General features: G+C 34.5%; 1 protein-coding gene across 7 annotated transcripts in view; it reads right to left on the reverse strand.

The window, feature by feature from the left end:
- CEP170 (centrosomal protein 170) overlaps positions 1–19,220 on the reverse strand; it is a 173,699-nt gene that overhangs the window by 46,988 nt on the left and 107,491 nt on the right. For 6 of the 7 annotated variants that reach the window (XM_072647599.1, XM_072647597.1, XM_072647596.1 and 3 more), the window contains one exon: positions 1,632–1,781. The exons of the other annotated variant lie outside the window; for it this stretch is intronic. In XM_072647599.1, the coding sequence (XP_072503700.1) occupies positions 1,632–1,781 (150 nt within the window). The remainder of the gene's footprint in view (positions 1–1,631; positions 1,782–19,220) is intronic. 7 annotated transcript variants of the gene reach the window in all.

Below are 19,220 nucleotides of genomic sequence, written 5' to 3' on the forward strand. Positions count from 1 at the left end.
AGCTCTCTATCACAATTGTTCTATATGGCACACAATTCACATTCATCAGATGACAAGAACTAAATCATTTGCTCTCAAAAAGCAACTATAAAAAAAAAACAACGAAAAAGAAAAAAACAAAACAATCAAATATACATGCAAGCCACCTACAAACAAATTAAGGATAGGAAAAAAATATATAAAAATGTAATGGCTCCTTATATTCACTTTCAGAAAATGATACAGTCATGAAACAAGAGTTCTGATATAAAGACACTAATCAATTTTCAGACCCAGGAGATACTTTGTCTGTAATATGTATAAGTGAATCTACTAGCCAATGTAAGTGTGGAGTCCTAGGATTTTCTATGCAATTACAATCTAAGTATATCAGTTGATCCACCTGAGTCTTTAATAACTTCTGACGAATAGATATCTGATATATTTAGATATTTTTTCCTATACATAACATTTTGGAGTGTACATTATCACAGGACAATATTAACATTTTCTTCCTAAAATGTCTTCTCTGGACTTAGGCTTATAGAACTCTAAAAATGCCCTTGCGATGGGGATCTCTTAAAGTGTACATAAGTGTGTGAGATACATTAGAGAGAGGGAGAGGGAGAGAGAAAGAGGGAGGGAGAGAGACCTCACTAGTAAGCATTTCCTTTCTGGCTGTTCCCATGGTCAAAAACTTACTGAAAGAGAGCTAGAAAAAAACCTCATAGATAATAATCTTTTAGAATCATTTATTTAGAGCAGAAAAGACTTAAAGGAGGTCAAGTTCAACTCCCTCATTTTACAGATGAAGAAATTGACGTCCAGAAAGTTTCAGATTTGCTCCAGATTACAGAGGTAGTGTCAGAGTTGGAAATGTGAACTCTGGTTCTCTGATTCTATCACCTGTGCTCATATCTATTAAAGATGAGGAAACAGGTTTAGAGAGGTCCAGTGACTTTCCAAGAGTTAGAATGAAGTCAAATGAGAGCTTAGATCTCCTGATACCTAGTTCAGAACTCTTTGATCTATGTCACACTTTTCTATATTTGCTTAAGTCTGGTGTTTCCAAGTAGATTTGCTGCTTCCTAGAATGTAAGGGCTTGGTTTTCAATTTGAAAAAAAAAAAATTACTTTAATACCTAATGCCATGCTGAGCATAAGCAGCAAATGAAAGAGCAGTTCATACTCCATTTCCCATACTTACTTAGCTGTGTGACAATGAGGCAAATCAAAATACCTCAGCCTCATTTTTTCCTCATCTGTAAAGTGGGGATAAAAATGCCTATAGTAATACCTCCTCATAGGAGTTTGGAGGATTAAATGAAATAATATGTGTAAAGTACTTTAAAAACTTTAAAGATATCTAAAAATCTCAGTTATTAGTAACATTGTAATGTGCTCAGAAATCTTTATTGAAATTAATTTGATTTTTATCTGGAAAAATATTCAACAGCAAAACTGCAAAAATCTAGAAACTCTGAATTACTTAAGGACTGCTTTTAGCTTGAACTAGAACCAAAAATCCTGTGAAAACAAGATGTCTGTGTTTTACAAGAAACCTACTAATCACTAAAAATAATAATAAATTTTTTTCTGAAATACATGTTTTTACAAAGAGAAAGAGTTAATCATCAGGAACAGAATTCTACCTCAGAATCAAGAAATCCAGATGTAATCAGTGTTTTTTTTTCTTCTGTTACTACTGCAGCAGAATTCAGAGCCCAATCTTTTATTAAATCTTTCTGGTTTTCATTGATAACAGGCCTATTATAATCCTGACCGTCATCTACTCCAAAGACCTGTGAAATGAAACCAATTATTATATAGATTAAAAAGGAATGCCTAAGCATAAAATTACAGAATGGATGGTATTATTAACTGTATAGAAGGCCACTTTTTAAATATACCAACCTAAAACAGAAAAATAAAACCAATAATTTGAATAAGAATTATGGTTTTTAAATGAAAAAAATGCAAGTCAGAAAATTCATTTGAAAAGATTAATTTGGTCAGAAAGTATATCTAATCATAAAAATTAAAGTTTCTTCAAAACATTTCTCAACATTATCAGAAAAATAGACAAATTGGTCAAAGAGGTATTTATTCTTTCCTTTCCCTCCAATTTATGACACAGTTAATTACAAAATGTAAATACAAATTTAATTCAATAAATCTCAAGGTAAAAATTAAAACTCAATATGTAGGTTGCTAATATTTATAAACTGTTACTGCCGTGAGTTAATTCTATCATCAACTTAATAATCTCTATCCTCAAAACTACTGACTTTTCCATACTATTAGACCAATAGTCACTGCTTTCTACTTTGTTGCCACTAAAGGAGAAGAAATTTTGCCTAGAACCTGGGGCCTGACCTCTAATTCACCAGTTAGAGAGGAAAGTACTGAAAAACCATTACCATGAAGAATAGCATTTTATAATATTTGACAGTAAGTTGGTTTATGTCACAAGGAAGAATGTTATTAGTAGATTATTAGGTCAAGAGACTGCTATCCATGTAATAACATATTTAGATTTCAGAAACGCATTTGATAATTTTTCCCATGATATTCTTGTGGACGAAAGGGATAAATGTAGACTATATGGCTGAACAGTTATGTCAGAAATTGGAATGAGCTGAACATCCAGACCAAAAGAGTATTTATTAATTTATGTCAACATGGAAGGAAGTCTCTCAACTACTGTGCTCTCTGCTTGGCTCTATTAAATCCAGAATTTATATCAATAAGCTGGATGAAAGCTATAGGCTAGTCATGTCTGCACATGACAAAAAATTAGAAGAGTTAACTTATATAGTGATAAGATTCAGTACAATCCCTCTCCCTAAAAAAAAAACTCAACCAATTAGAATGATAGGTAGACACTAAAAAAAATGAAATTTGATAAAGGAGCAATGCAATATCCTACAAACTGGTTAAAAAAAATCAGTTGCACAAGTATAGAATGGAGAAATAGTGTTTCACTGAAAGCAGTCTAATGGATTATTTACAAGTTCAAAATGAATAAGGAGTGTGATAGACAAAGTAGTCAATATGATTTTAATTTCTACTAATTGAACTCTAGCATTCAGAACAAAAAAGGCACACTATATTCTGGACCACAGTATTCTACTCTGGTCAGGACACACGTTGCGTTCCACATTTTAGAAGGGAAATTGCTAGTTGCTAGGAAGCAACGAGAAAATTAGGGAAACTCAAAACCTTGATGTATGAGAATCAGATGAAATTACTAGTGATATTTAGTCTGAAAAAGAGATTTAAAAGTTTGTGAGAGCTATCTTCAAATCATTAAAGGGTTGTTATGTAGAAAAGGAATAAGATATGGTTTTGGTGTGCTGGATTTTTTGTTATGTTTTGTTTTGAACAGAACTAAAACTAACAAGTAGAAGTTTAAAGTGAGATAGATTCTAACTAAAACAGGATAAATTGACTTGACAATCATTCCTGTCTAAAAATGGAAAGGATTTTCTCAAGGAGGGTAGTCCCCTTTTCATTAAAGGTCTTCAAGCATAAACTGGATAACTAGAAGTAGTTAGGCTTATTGTAGGTAAGATTCATGATTTGGATAAGAGTTGGCCTACATTTTATCTGAAGTCCCTTCCACCTCCTCTTTGACTGTGAATCTGATTGTCATTCAAAAAGTTACAGCTGAGGAAACCAAGAATTAGTAAGATTAAGTAATCTGTCCAATGTCACAAAAATGAATTAATGGCTGAGCTAAAACTAGAAGCCAGATCTCCTATTCTGGAGGTCTACCTATTCTACCAAAATGCCTTTTAATGTTATGACTCGTATTCCCTATTCAACTTATCCTAAGGTAATAAGGTTTGTTTTGTCTATTTCTTTCCCTTTTCCATAGTACCTTGAAGAGTGGTGAGTGAAGTCAAGGTTCTCATTAATTTTACTCTCTTTTCTGATTTATTAAAATGATTAACTTTTTAGTTTATTAGACAAAGGAGAGTGTAATATTTGAAACTGATAAAATCCAAGGTGTATAGAATATAAAACTGTTTACCAAACCCCAGTATAAAAGAAATAAAGGACAATGAGGTTTTTAAGATATGGATCTAAGTAATATTTGGTACACTGGGTTATTAACAAACCTATAAAATCTCTTCCCCCATAAGTAAGACAAGGTTAAAGTAAAAAGAGCTTCAAAACAGCTTTAGATAATTTCAGGGATGCAAGATCCACAATACATGCCTTAAAGAAACCATGTTTTATGTGTATGCTCCTGAAGTGAAATTGATAGCTAAGAAGTCAATAATTTCTTCCCATATTTACCTCTTAATTAGAGCATCAGGGCTGGATAGTCAGTGCCTTCGATCTAGCATGGTGATTTTTACGTATGATAACAACGACAGCTTATGCTTTAAAAGTTTTGTGAAGTGTTTACAAATAGTATCTCATCTGATCCTCACAAAAACCCTGGGAAATAGCTGCTATTATTATCCCCATTTTACAGATGAGAAAACTAAGGCTAAAAGAGGTTAAGTGACTTTGCTAGGGGTGATACAGTCAGCAAGTGCCTGCTAAAGGCTTTGAACTCAGGTATTCCTAACTCCAGGTTCAGCCTGTCATGTCTACAATGCCACTTACTGAATTTGCTAATTACAGTTTAAAATAGGGCAATAATTAAAATATAAGTCTAAGTGCAAATATAAAATATATTTTTAAATTAATTACAATTGTAAGTTTCTTCAGAATTTGCACTGAGAAAGAACTTTCTGAGAACTTTTAAGGGAGAAAAAAACATTTTCTTCTCATTTTAATTCTCCACAGCATTTAGCAAAGTTCTTGCACAAATATAATCACTATGTGATCACAAATGTGCAAACTAGTGAACAATGAATATATACTAAATGAAGGAAATTAAATAAATTTTATGAAGACTGTGAAATTATATGCAAAAAAGGAAGGGTTGATTTAGGGATAACCAGTGGATGCTGTATGCTCCACTGCTATTTTACAATGTCAAGAGAAATTTGTGTGTGTTCGTCCTTTGCTGCCAAAGAAGACCATGCCATCAGAGAAATAATGACATGACTTGCACTTGATTTTGTTTTGAGTGAAGGAGGGCTGTGCAAGTCACCAGCCTCACTTCTCCAGAGGCATCTGAATCCAATGACTAGATATTCATCAGGATGACTGGAGATGACCCAGGATGAGGCAACTGGAGTTAAGTGACTTGCCCAAGGTCACACAGCTAGTGAGTGTCAAGTGTCTGAGGTGAGATTTGAACTGAGGTTCTCCTGACTCCTGCTACCCCAAGAAAAATTTAGGAAAGCTACAAACACACTAGGTGGTCAATATTCTCTCATAATACCACATACATTTCTCTTTCCAATGGTGAGCTTATGGTAGGAATAGACAAAAACTGCAAAGAATAGAAAGGTATGAATGGGTTGCAATTGGCATCACCAGAAGAAACATCCATACCAGTGTGATCAAAGACCCATTTGAGAACAGATTTAGAGCTGGAAGGAACCTCAGATGTCATTTAGTTTAGCCTCTTCCACTTACAGATGCTGGAAACTCAGAGAAGTTAATATCTGAGCCCAGATTTCTGACTCCAAATTCAAGATACTTTTCACTGTACTATGCTGCCTCATTTTCATTTTTAATATGTATTTAACTTGGTCACAATATAAAATATGGAGTTTAATAGAACGGCCCATTTATAGAATAGGATTAGGGATCTGAAGGAAAACATGAAATATGTTTCCATAAATAATTAGTCTACAAGGCAGTGCTGCACTGAAGTTATAGTAAGATTGGTTTTGAGTATTGGCCTGGCCACCTTTAGCAAATCTCAATCTCAATTTCTTCATCTGTCAAATGGGAATAATAATGCAGGTACTACCTACCTACAACACAGGGATGTTGTGAAGATTACATGAAATAATTTTTAACCAAAAAGTGCCATATAATTATAAGCTGGAATTACTGTAAAATATACTTATAGTGAGAATCATTTGAAGACTATTCTTTTTATTTTAAAAAAATACTATTTACCCTATTCCAATGCCTTCCATGATACTATCTCATTTCTTCCTTTTTTTCACAATCTGTGACCCATATCTATGTGGAATGTCAGTCCACAACCCCTGGGAACCTCTAGAATTTTCAGAGGTCTAGGGCTTAAGCTGAGTGAATCCAGATGATCTGATCTAATATATGGATACAGGGACTCATATTTACAGCAATGAAATGTAAAATAACTGATGGCAAAGAAGACAAAAAAGAAAACCAAACCTAAAAGGCACAAATAAGAACTCAAATGAAGAGCATTCAGAATATTTACTATACAGGTGCAGAGGCCTTCAGGTCCTGAGGGAATCATAGCACAAAAAGATAGCATAAAAACTCGTGCTCATAATGACATTAAATTGTCAAGAAAAGGTTAAATTCTGTTAGGTAAAGTCTAAGAGAACCATGTAGCATTTTTTAAAGTTTTATAACCAAAATATTAAAAAATTTAACAACATTTGATGCTTAAACTCTCAGTTATAAAGAATGGCTCACTTCTCATGTTGCTTCACCATCCTCCCTTCTAGATAGCTTTGGGCTTATTTTATTTTCTCTGAAGAAGGTATACAAAAATATATTCAAACAAACATCAAATCTACATTTAGCAATCCTTTTTTACCATTAACTTATAATATCTAATCTTTATAGACATTTTTACAAGTCTTCATCATTGATACAAATATGATCATATATAAGATCAAGAAAGCATTTTACTGATAAATTTGGACCAAGGAACAATGTCTAAAAATATCTGATCATTTTCCTATGAATAGTTCTGGGAGTTTGAGAAGATAATATATGGAAAACTGAATTCCTAGAAATTGCTTTTAATAGGTAGAGTCTAAGTATTTCCTAAATAATGAATTTTAAATATAGGAAAGTATAATATCTTCAAGTGTCATATCCTAAAATAAGGAGTTTGAGACTTTAAAATTCCTCAAAACAATATTATTTTTCCCACTAGATTTCCTCAAATTGCAACTGTTCAATGTATGTATGTATGCATACATGTATACTTATAACATATATAGGGATATGTCATATGACAAATACACATATATACATATCAGCTAACTTGACTATAACTATAAATAGGTTGAGTTTTGAAGGGTTTTATCATTTGCATTTCAATTAAGCTGTGAACTATTTTACAATCAAAGTGTCTCAAAATTCAGAATAATTTATCCCACCATTAAATTTAAATTAACTAAGAATATTAACACCATTATTATAAGAGGTAGGTAAAAAAGTGAGAAACCATTGACATATTCAGTTAAATATCATTCTGAACTAAATGTAACAACATCCCCAAACTGCCACCAGATAAAGAAAATGACGTAGAATTCTAACATAAATAAAAGAGCATATGGTTGCACATAAAAAGAATTAGGAAGTATTTATTGCATATGTTATCAGGGACATTTAAAACCACAGCTGTGCATCAAGGTGTTGTCAAGAAACAATTGGCAACCTTGTAATCCTATACAGTATTAGGAAATGTATTTAACAAAAGATTCTTCTAGCAGTCTTTTCCACTTAAATTTTTCTTGCTATCATAAGACCCAATAATTCATTGCAAGCTCATAGTGGTATTGAGATATTAACTATTAAAATGGTGAAATCTCAGTATGTAAGAGGTCTACACTACTTAATTAGACTTGTGTTCCAGTTCTACATTTGACCTTTAGAAACTTGGGATTGGAAAATTATTAATCCCAGCTCTGAGACCTTGGAGATTCAGTGGAATTGTGAGGTTATAGGGTTTGATGTGAGACATTTCTCAATTAGCGGACAAATGTGGGACTTCCCACAAACTACATAAATCTGAGACTTGGACTTCTGAATCTGATGTCTACTCATCTCCTAAAGCTAAAAGGCAAACTATAGTTATGCCAGAACACACACACACACACACACACACACACACACACACACACACACACACACACACATATTCTCTTCTCTCTCTTTCCCCGCATTCATTTTTTTAAAAAAATTTTAGTTCTGAATTCTTTCCCTCCCTTTATCCCTCCCCAAACCCAAAATTGAGAAGGCAAGTAACATACCCATTTATACATGTGAAGATGTGTAAAGCATTATTTATATTAGTCATGTTGCAAAAAATAAGAAAAAAAGAAAAAAAAATACACATTTCAACTAACACTCAAGACTTTATCAGTTGTTTCTCTGGAGGTATTTATAGTAAAGATATCTGACCTACAGTTTAACTTAGAATTTAGTCATTGTATAAACACATTCACCTTTAAAAAAGGACCCAAGCAGTGGCAAGTACATACTTCCCTTTATTAAAGCACTGCTGATCTAATCTAAATCAAGATGACCAAGTCAAAAGGATCATAGGCAGATGTCATGATGTTTAGAAACAAAAAGGCACTTCACATTGAAACATATCAAGTAAACTGTCGCAAATTCAATTCAAATACAATGAGTGAATGTTCAAAGGTTCCTGTTTGAGAGGTAAATAAAGGACTTGGCAGAGCTTTTTCCATATCTTATGGCAATAAGAAATATCATTTAATGGGACATTAGGTTATCTTATCTTTCAGGTATCATAATAACAATCTGCATGATAACCATCTGCAAAAAAGGAGATGAAGATAGCTTCAGTTTCTGTGCCACATGTGATAAAAGGATTTCAAACCTGAAGAAAATATAGAGATGCAAACTATTTGATATTAATCATATAAATTGAGAACTCAAAGGTCTAGAAATAATGAGATTAAAAGAAGAACCATTAATGGTTCCATATCAACTTAACAAGGGGTTTCCCCCCCAACCAGTATCTGTTCTTGGTCCTATGCTGTTTCACATTTTTATAAATAAATTAAAGCATAGCAAGCAAAGACGGCCTTTTCTGATTCCCCCAGGTGTTAATGCTATCCCTTTCACACCCTGTCAAAGTAACTTTGTATTTATTTCGTATATATTTTCTATTTACTTTTCTATGAATATTTTGTACCCCTCCTCCATCCCAAGTACTATAAGCTCCTCAGGTGAAGACATTTTCTCACTTTTATATTTGTATTCCCAGTACCTAGTCAAGTATTAGCATATACTAAACAGTTAATAAAGGGTTGCTGATTGATTGGGGGATGACATGCACAGTGAATTTTCAAATGACACAAAGCTGGGAGGACAGCTAACAAGTTCTGGTAGGCTAGAATACTAGGCTTAGGTGGGATAAATTTGAAATTTTATATATGGGTTTAAAACTCCACCTCATAAGATGAGGGCAAGCAACATAAGATTGTATCTCTGAAAAACATATGTGGGTTTCAGCCAAGTGCAAGCTCAAAGTAAGACAATAAAGCAAACGCAATTGTGGGATACAATAAGAGAGGCATAGAGAGGTTGCGCAACCTCAGATGTACCACATCTGGGATGTTTTCATTTCTGTGTGCTACTGTGTGTTAGGAAGGACAGAGATAAGCTGGAAAGTGTCCTGAAGTGATGAAGTTTATGATCAAGATTGTGAAAGGTCTTCACTCCATCCTAGAACTGAGGAAGTTAAGATGGAGAAGAGAACAAATACTTGGCAGGGGAGGGTGTGGAGGCAGGAGATGTGAGAGGTGTTTAGGTGTGTGAAGGGCTGTAGGTGGAACTGACAAATTTGTTTTGTTGTGTGTCCAAAGGACAGAAGTTGTCAAGGAAGAGAATTTAATTTTGATGTCAGGAAAAGTTTCCTAATAATTAGAAGCATGAGAAGAAGCTAGGTGATGCAGTGGACAAAACAATGACCCTGTAGTCAGGAAAGTCTTAATTCAAATCTTGTCCTAGATACTTAGCTATGTGACATTGGGTAAGTCATTTAATCTCTCAGTTTCTTCATCTGTAAAATGGGGATAATAACACCTACCAATAACAACTCCAAAGGTTGTTGTAAACCTAAAATGAGGCATTTATAAAGCACTTTGTAAACCTTGTTATATAAATGGTAGCTATTATTTTGAATGGAAATGGTCTGCCTCAAGAGGTAGTAGGATTCCTTTCAATAGAGGTCTTAAAGGAAAGGCTAGATCAGGAATGGGGAACTTGCAGCAGGTTCCCCACTCAGGAGCTAGATGATTGTTTAATAAGAGATGTGATTCTTTTTGAAGTGTGCTTTGGACTGCTAATGTCTTTCTAACTTTGAAATTCTGATTTAGTTGGGCTATACAATAGCATAGTTAGGTGGATTTGAAACTACCCAATGAGTAATGAGGAACTGTTCTATGTCAGCTTGGTAGACTGTTTTAAGGACCTATGCTTTGCCCTTTGTTAAAATTTTTAGATCATACAAAACAAGTAAGGAAAGCTAAAATTTTGGATCTCAAGAGTCCTCAGGATCCAAAAAGATCCTCAGGCATAGTCCTAAGTATTTTACATATATCACATTTAATCCTCACAACAACCCTGCCAGGTAGGTTCTGCTATCTTCATTTTATAGTTGAAGAAATGAGACAAACAGAGGTTAAGTGACATGCCCAAGTGTCTAAATTTGGATTTAAACTCAGGTCCTTTATGACTCCAGGTCCAACATTCTATCCACTGTGCTATCTAGCAGTTTCATATGCAGATAGATAATGGGATAGCTCAGGAGGTCATGGATTAACACTAAAGAAAAGAAAAATCTGAATAACCACTTTCTGGTATGTTATTAGGTAGATTCTTATTCAGGGACAAGTTAAACTGGATAGTCTCTGAATTCTCTTCCAATTCTGAGGCTCTGTAAATTTAACTGATGCTTATTGAATGAGGATCACAGACAAATGGATTAAGCTAATTAGCTGTTATATGAAAGCTGAATGTATACTAACATATGTATCCCACAGAGTAATTGGTACTTTTTGAAATAAGCAAATCAAGACTCATAGTGATTACAGCAGCATAATATATATGTTGAAGAAAATTTCAAGAAAATATCAGTGTTTATAGAAACAAACCATAGCTATTTAGGAGCTTAAAGTTTAGTGGTAATAAATTTTTAAATAAATATTTTTATTCATTACACTGTTGTATATATATATATATATATATATATATATATATATATATAGAGAGAGAGAGAGAGAGAGAGAGAGAGAGAGAGAGAGAGAGAGAGAGAGAGAGAAGAGAAAGTTTTCAATACATATTTAAACAATAAAATTTTAGAGCTGATAGAGCATTTTGGGTTAATGTAGTCAAATATCTTAATTTTACAATAGGAGGAATTGAGACTCGGTAAGGTTTAAGTGACTTATCTAAAGTCATATAGTTAGAAGCAAACCTGATAACAGAATTCAGCTTTCAGCTTTTCTGAGTGTTAAGGGATATTTCTCTACACAGTGTTTATGCTTGAGAAATAGAAAGAGAAATTTATTGACATCAAGACCCTCCCACTAAATGAATAAAGTTTACTGGAAATTAAATTTTAATGATACTTGTGAAAATAAGTCTAGAAGTTTTAGCATAAAAAAACCTCTTTTTGTTGTATTTTATTGAATGTAAAAAAAAAACCCTAATACGTATGCGGTAAGTAAAAATAATACTTCACAAACCCCACCTTTTAGCAAATTAAGAGATTCTCTTATTTGAAAAGATTCAGAAAGCAAATGGGTCAAAAAGTAAAATTCACAATATTCACCCATGTTTTATAATTGAAAAGGCTTAAATTATTTTATAAAGATGATAAAATAAAGACTTACAATGAGGTTTCCTGTATGCATAAGATAAATATGAGAAACAACGTGCTTCCCCAAAATGTAACTTCCAAATGCAATTGCTATTCAAGGAACAGTAGAAGTAACCATATTATAGACTTTCCATGTTATGGCAAGAGACACTTCTCACCAGTAAGCACACCAGAGACACAGAATCATACCCACATCAGGGAAATTTCACTTTGGGAAACTTGAATGAAAAAGTAGTGGTTTTATAACATCCCAGAAGCTTATCTGGATCTCACTTGTAATCTGCAAACAACCTAAACCACTTAAAGCAGGGATTCTTAACTTTTTTGGGGGGGTTACTGAACTGCTTTTGGCAGTCTGGTGAAAATTTCTAACCCTTTCTCAGAATTTAAAAAAATTCATAATGGGAAAAAAAGATAAATTTCATTCACATGCTACTGAACACAAAGATGTAATTTTTTTCTCATCCACATTCATGGACCCTGTAAAATCTACCCACAAACTCCAGATTAAGAACCCCTGACTTAAAGGCACCAAGGAAGTAACCTTGATAATCAGTAACAATTAAGTCTTTCCTATTCCTTAAATATCCTGTCACTTCATTTCTGAGCCCTTTCCGAATTTCTAATTCTATCAGAAAGTATTGTACTCCCATTCAAAATTAGGATCATAATTATAAAGCTGGAAGGGCCTTCTGAGAACATAAATTCCAAATCCCTTCAGTTTACAGATGAAGAATTTAGGTGCTAAGAAAGGTATAGGAGGTTAAGTGAATCTCAGATTCAAGCAGTTAGTGAGGTGGAATTTGAACTAAGGTTTTCATGACTCCAGGTCCAAAGTCCCACTATCCATGACACTAATTGCTGTGTATGTGCATGTTATGTGTGTACTCCTAGTATGATGTTAAGCTTCCTGAGGGCAAGTAATGTTTGATTTTTTTTTTTTTTTTTGGTCTCACTAGTGTCTAGTGCAGTAACTGGCAGGCACTTATTAAATTGAATTTTCCTACTTTCTTCCTTGATCTCTCTTCCTCAGTGTAAACAGCCTTGTAAAGTCACGCTTTTTTGGTAACCAATCATGCTAGTTCTTTTTGTAGATCTACTGGAGACTACTTGACACTTATGACTTCAGGTACTGGGTAATACATTTTATTTACCTCTGACCAGTTCTCCCACTTCTGATATTGTACTTGAATTAAGGATAGAAATAGGATTTGTCTCTAATTTCTATATAAAGGTAAGGCCACCATAAGGATGTGAACAGCTTTACTTGTAGGAGAGGGAGAATCCAGAAAGTCTACACATCAATAGGAAAAAAAGCAGAGAGCTCAACAGACCCTGTCCAAGGGAATTCTCTATAGCAGACCACTGCTGACCACCAGCCCTCTTAATGCGTGTAATTCAGACCATCATATAACCAAGGCATGACCAAGATTCTGTGGAATCTTTTCCCACCACTCCACATGTACTGGCCAATGAATACCTCAAATTAAGCCTTATGCTTTCTCTTGTGTGAGCAAAATCTATCATAACATTGTAGCCTAGGTTGATTATTTGAGAAACACCTTAGCTGCCAAAGAAACATCTTATTCTATGCATGTTCATGGCATCTCTTAAATACTCCATAAGGGGTCCATCCAATCTATTGAGGGATTTCTTGTAGATCTCTTTACACTTCAGGGATACTAATATTGGTTGCATTGGTTATCCTTAATATTTACTACATGGCTATACCACATCTTTTTCTGGTCATACATGTCTCTGATGATATCCTTTATACATACCCCTTTGTCCTATATAATTCATTGTGGGCAATATTCTGTTGCCTACTCACACTCATCATGAATGTCTCTGTTGTTCTTTAGTTGATTCACAACTTTAATTAGTTAAAATACAATGGTATTCCATGATTTATACTATAATGGAAAAGTATATTTTTGAAAGGGGACTTTTTCCATGGAGAAGTCTGGAGTCAGTAAACTTACTACAGAATCTTCAAAAAGCAATCTAATTCATACCTGATTGTTTATCACAGTCTACAAAAGGCATTCTTTATCTCCTTGGTCTTCTTGTGTGGATCATTAGGCTGAACACTTTGGAGTGCTTATGGATTTTGCTTAGAAGATTCCACATGTTCTGGACCTTGGTATACTCAAGATATCATTTGCAAATGTGTGTATCAATAGAACCTTCATCTTTTCTTGGGAATCTCCTTTTTATGAGGAGTCTCAATTGGACATTATCCTTGACAGTAGCAAATAGGTCCTGTAATCAAAAATCTCCTCGTCTTCTACTTTGCTTGTGATTAATGATATAGAAGGTTTTATTTATTGCTGTACTTTTTAAAGTAATTTTGTATGATTTTGACATATGCACTGGGAGACAACCTATTAGAGGAAAACCTAAAGACAACGTTTTGCTCTACCAAATCAAATGCCTTCTTACACTTAATAATCAACAAAGTAAGAAGCTGTATTCTCCAATCTTTCATTTGTGTGACTAGAGATGTGGACTGTCATGGAATACTGTTTGTGAAAAGCTTATGTATTCCTTTCTCAGATCTTCATCTGGGATATTCTAGCTGCATGTGTAGATTACTCTTCTATTGTAGAACACTGGTGACTATAATACTAAGAGTACCAATGTGATGGTTGCAATGTCAATGATGAGAAAAAGGTTATCGAGCATTTCCAATTTCCATCTTTTTATGTCTTTCCTTCAGTTTGATTCTGAAATACTCACAAGATGATATGACTTAGTTGGGTGTCCAGGCAGATTTTCATTATTTTTATTGTTTCAATTGTTTCAATCCTCTAGTTCTTACTGTTTTATGAGGTGATATCTTGCCTCTATTTAAAACAGGTAAATTCAACTACAGACATTGGGAGGGAGGGGAGACAGCTGGGGGAATAGCTGAGAGGAAAGGGAAGGGAAGTAGAAAGGAAGAAAAGAGGGAGAGGGAAAAACAATTTAAAACAGCATGGGTGATTTTTCTGAAAGAGTATATACCCTGGAATAAGCATAAAATGAGAATATGAATCAGCAATTGTCTCAGTTCTCAGTGTAAGCATCCTATCATATTGAATGTGACTCTAGAATATCTTCTTCATAATGCCCACAAAAGGTCCTATTCATTTTGCTTAAATTGGTAGAGCTAATGAGAAAAATATCTTTAGCTGGTTTTTACAGAACTCCTGGTCAGCTAGATAGATGGTCTCTGTTGTTTCAATTAATTGACTTCCTCATAATCTTCTCGCCTCACAGTGAAGTAGGAATAGCAAATAATACAGTGGTTCAATCACTCTCTAATATGCATGTATATGTAATCTCTAATATAATCATAATTATATGAGATATCCTATCAAATGCATTTCTCCCTAATCAGTTTTCCTGCTAGGTAATCAGTTCTTTACAATCTGTTATACAGTCATTTTCATTTCCTGGTAATGATATCTGGCACCTGCTCCATCTAGTGCCACCTGCCTCACTTCTTGAAGAAAGAATTCATCATATATAGGTATGAGTCTTCTGTATAAACTAAAAGCCAGTACTATTTACTTCTCAACCCTGCTTGTCGACGTATTTTGGCTTCTCTAATTTCCCACTGAGGGTCACCAAGTATTAAAGCATAAGCTGATTTCATTTAAAAGGGCTTATCATGTTATTTGTAGAATTCCTCAATTGCTTCATCTTCAGCAAGAGATGTTAGTACATTAAGATCAATTAGTTTCACAGTGGTCTCTTTTTTAAAATCCTTATTGTAACTGCAGTAATACAAAATAAGCAAATGTCCTATGAAATAGTGTTACTGTTTCACTTTGGATACAAGAGAAAAGCAACTCCACTTTTTTTTAAAGGCCACTCAATGTCTTTTGAGTATAAAGTAAACAAAGTTACTAATGTTGCTAGAAAGCACATGGGTGATTGGATATTTAAAAAAAATAAGTGTGGGGTTTTTTCCTGGTGTTTTGCTTTTGTTTTCTTTACACACACACACACACACACACACACACACACACACACACACACACACACACACACACACACACACACACACACACACACACACACACACACACACACACACACACACACACACACACACGCATACACTTAAGTAGTCCTTAAGGCATCAGGTTCAGAGAGGATAAAAAGAAAAGGAAAGGGGAAGAGTAGGAAGGAGAAGGAACAAAGAAGAAAGAAATGAGCTCTGACCCCTAGTGCACTTCAGAAGTAGGGAGGAGCAGTTAGGGCAGTGCTACTGATGCAGAAGACCTAGGGCAGGCTTGGCCAGGCTCACCAACATGGAAGCAACAGCTTTCTCATGGCCTCCTGAGCTGGATCATAGGTGATCTCTAGAAAGTCCCTGAGTGAGCTTGGTGGCTTCGATATAGTTGTTATGAACAGACAAACTTGACTTTCCAAAGGAAAAAAGCTTGTGTACCAATGGCCTGGGTGTAATTTTGAGAGACTCAGATGATGGGAGATCACCTCCCTGGAGCACTTTAGCTGTTATGCAGGAGCTGTTGCTGGAAGTGGAAGTCAGGCATCTTCTACAGTTGTCAGAGGTTGCTATAAGAGAACTGATGGGTGGAATTAATACCAAGTTGTTTGTTCTAGCTTCTTATAATGATATAAAACTTAGGTGATAGGTAGATCCTGGGTAGCCTTGTCAGGCAATAGGCTGCTGCAGATGGTCCCAGATAACCTGGGTTGGGGGAGGTCATGAGCCCATTTGTACAGGAGTTCAGAGGAGGATATTCTCTGGCAATAAAAAAATGAGTACTTTTTTCACTAATTCTTTATTTGCACCTAAAAGGAAAGCTTGTAAGCCATTCTTTTTTTAGCTGAAACTTACTTTTTTCTTCTGATTTCATTTATAATAGGACTGTCATGATTTATATGATTCAGTTCATCCAGTAATATGGTTAGTCCTTGGTTAGTGGATCAAAATCTCAAAGGAGAAAGGTGGGTTTTAACCAACAGTTAATAATATGCTTACAGTCTAAAGAATGTGTGAGCTTAGTGTGCTCTATTCTCTTCCCTGCCATTCTTCCAAAGTCTGGGCAAAAATGAAAACAAATGAAATTCGTTGCAAAGCTGGGAGTGGAATATATCTCAAACTGTTCAGACCTTCTGAGACTGAGACTGAGGTTTCCAGTTACTTAAGAGTGAAGCAGGGATGGGAGAGAAAGGATAATCACTTGGCAACAAGAAGAGGAGGTTCATAAGCTTTGACCTCATAAGTTTTAAGAAATAAGGATTTTAGCTACTTAAGTTTTGAAACTGGTAAAAAAAAATTCTACAGATTAAGTCATGTATCTACCTCCATTTCTACCCATGGTGCCCTTTACATTCAATCTAAATTCCACTCTATAAGCCTAGATACTTGTGGTGAATAAGGCCCAGGATAGGAGAAGATATTTCCGAGGAGAAAATGAGGAGGGACACATCATTAAAGAGAAAACAGTACTAGGATGATAGAAAGCCAAAACCCAGAACTGTCACAATCGATAACAAATATCTGAGAAGAATAATCTAGGACCAAGGTTTTCAGAAAGGTGGGATTTCTGATCTCCCATGGCTGTTCATGGCCACTATTTTTTTTTCTTAGACTTCTATAGCCACTGTAAAGTTTTTGATTGGTCTGGGGAGGACAGAAAATAGACCTTGTTACTGGGCTCAATGTTCGTGGCTACTTTGGTGAGAATGAAATGGGGGAAGTAGGAAGAACTAGAATGGCAGGGAGATACAGGCAGTACTGGGCAGAATGTTAGGGAGGGAGGTCACTAGCATTTGAGGAGATCAGGAAAAGATTGCGTTGGTACTTGAAAGAAATAAAGAATGCTTTGAGGCAGAAGAGGCAATGGGGACAACTAGCATAAAGGCACACAAACAAGGAGACAAAGTGCCACACGTAAGAAACAGAAGGCCAGTTTGGCTGCACCACACACACGGAGTGAGGAAAAAAGAGTCATGTGGAATGAAGCTGGAAAGACAGATTAGTGCCACTATATTAAGGTCTTTAAAAACCCAATGGAGAAGTTTATATTTTATCCCAGAGGCAACAGGGAACCAATGGAATTTTACTGAGTAGAGAATTAACATGATTAGAACTGAGCCAAAGGAAAATCACTTGGCAGTTTTGTTGATTGAGTAGTAGAGAAGACAGAAAACAATAAGGCCACTGCAACTAAGTAAGAAAGAGGTGGCAAGAACATGAATGAAGAGGTCAGTCATGTAAGAGGAGATAAGGGTTCTAGTTCATCACCCTTGTTCCATTTTAAGATGGAAAAGTTTCACGAAGAACAACTATATTCTTTGAGACCTGCAGAATGTTACAGGTTGACGTTGGAGATGATCTCGTTCAACCTCATATTTTACAAATAAACTCAAGTCTAAGTGTAAAATGGAGTTGCCCACTACATATATGCACTTTAAAGCTTTTTTCTTCAGAAGTGAAAACAAATTTTTATTCAAATAAAGTCAAGTCATCAGATCATAGATTTAGAACTGGAAGGGACCTTAAAGCTAATCAAGTCCAATTCTCTGGTTATAGATGATAAAACTGAAGAACAGAGAAATTACTTATACAAGATCACAAAGAAGTAAATGGCAGAGTAGCAGTTCAAAGAACACCCAACTAATTCTAAACCAGACACAGAAGATAGGAATTTACATGATCTAAAAACCTTGAAAAACTAAATCCTAAAATCTAAACAAATATGAAACATAGCTATTTTAAAAGAGCTTAAGTAAAATGAATCTCCCTTTAATGATATGAATATTAGTACTTCTCTTTGCCTATGACTTCACTGTTTAACCAAGACAATATAAAAAAGGGGAAAAAAGTTAATTTTTTAAAAAAAGTCAATTTTTTAAAAAACATGTTTTGGTTAAGGATACAAACTACTAAACAAAGAACAAAGTGATTTAAAATTTTAAAGCATGAATTACTTGATTTCTCACCTTCCCTTTACAAAAACTTAAAATTTATTTGGACTTCTGTGTATTTGTTTTTAAAGTTTAAATGACTCAACCTTGATAAAATTACCAATTTCGTTGTTTGCCATAAGTTTTGCTCCTACGCTATATACAAATTATACCATTTCTTTATCTGGTAGACTACTTGGTATATGATGATTTCAAATGTGGTCTATCATCTCTCTACTTGAATGGTAGCTTTACATCACTTTTATTCTTCTTAAATGAATCACATCTATTGGTTTTGACTCATATCACCATGGACTGAAAACTCTCCACTTTGTTGGCTTCTTTTTTACATGTAGGAACATATATATTATTTAGCTCAGAAACAAAACAGTATTTTCTTTTAGCAGCAAGAAAAATGACAATGAAATCTGACAGAGAAAAAACAAAATTAAAACCTTTGAAGTAAAAATGGTAACATAGTTTCAAAGTTATAAAAATAAGCCAGCACAAAGTATTTAAAATGGTGGTTCCATGTTTGTCTTTAAAGGAAAAAATTTAATTAACTAATGAGTTAATTCATTATAGTTTG

This window comes from Notamacropus eugenii, chromosome 2 (assembly GCF_028372415.1).
Source record: "Notamacropus eugenii isolate mMacEug1 chromosome 2, mMacEug1.pri_v2, whole genome shotgun sequence".
Classification (NCBI taxonomy): Eukaryota; Metazoa; Chordata; class Mammalia; order Diprotodontia; family Macropodidae; genus Notamacropus; species Notamacropus eugenii.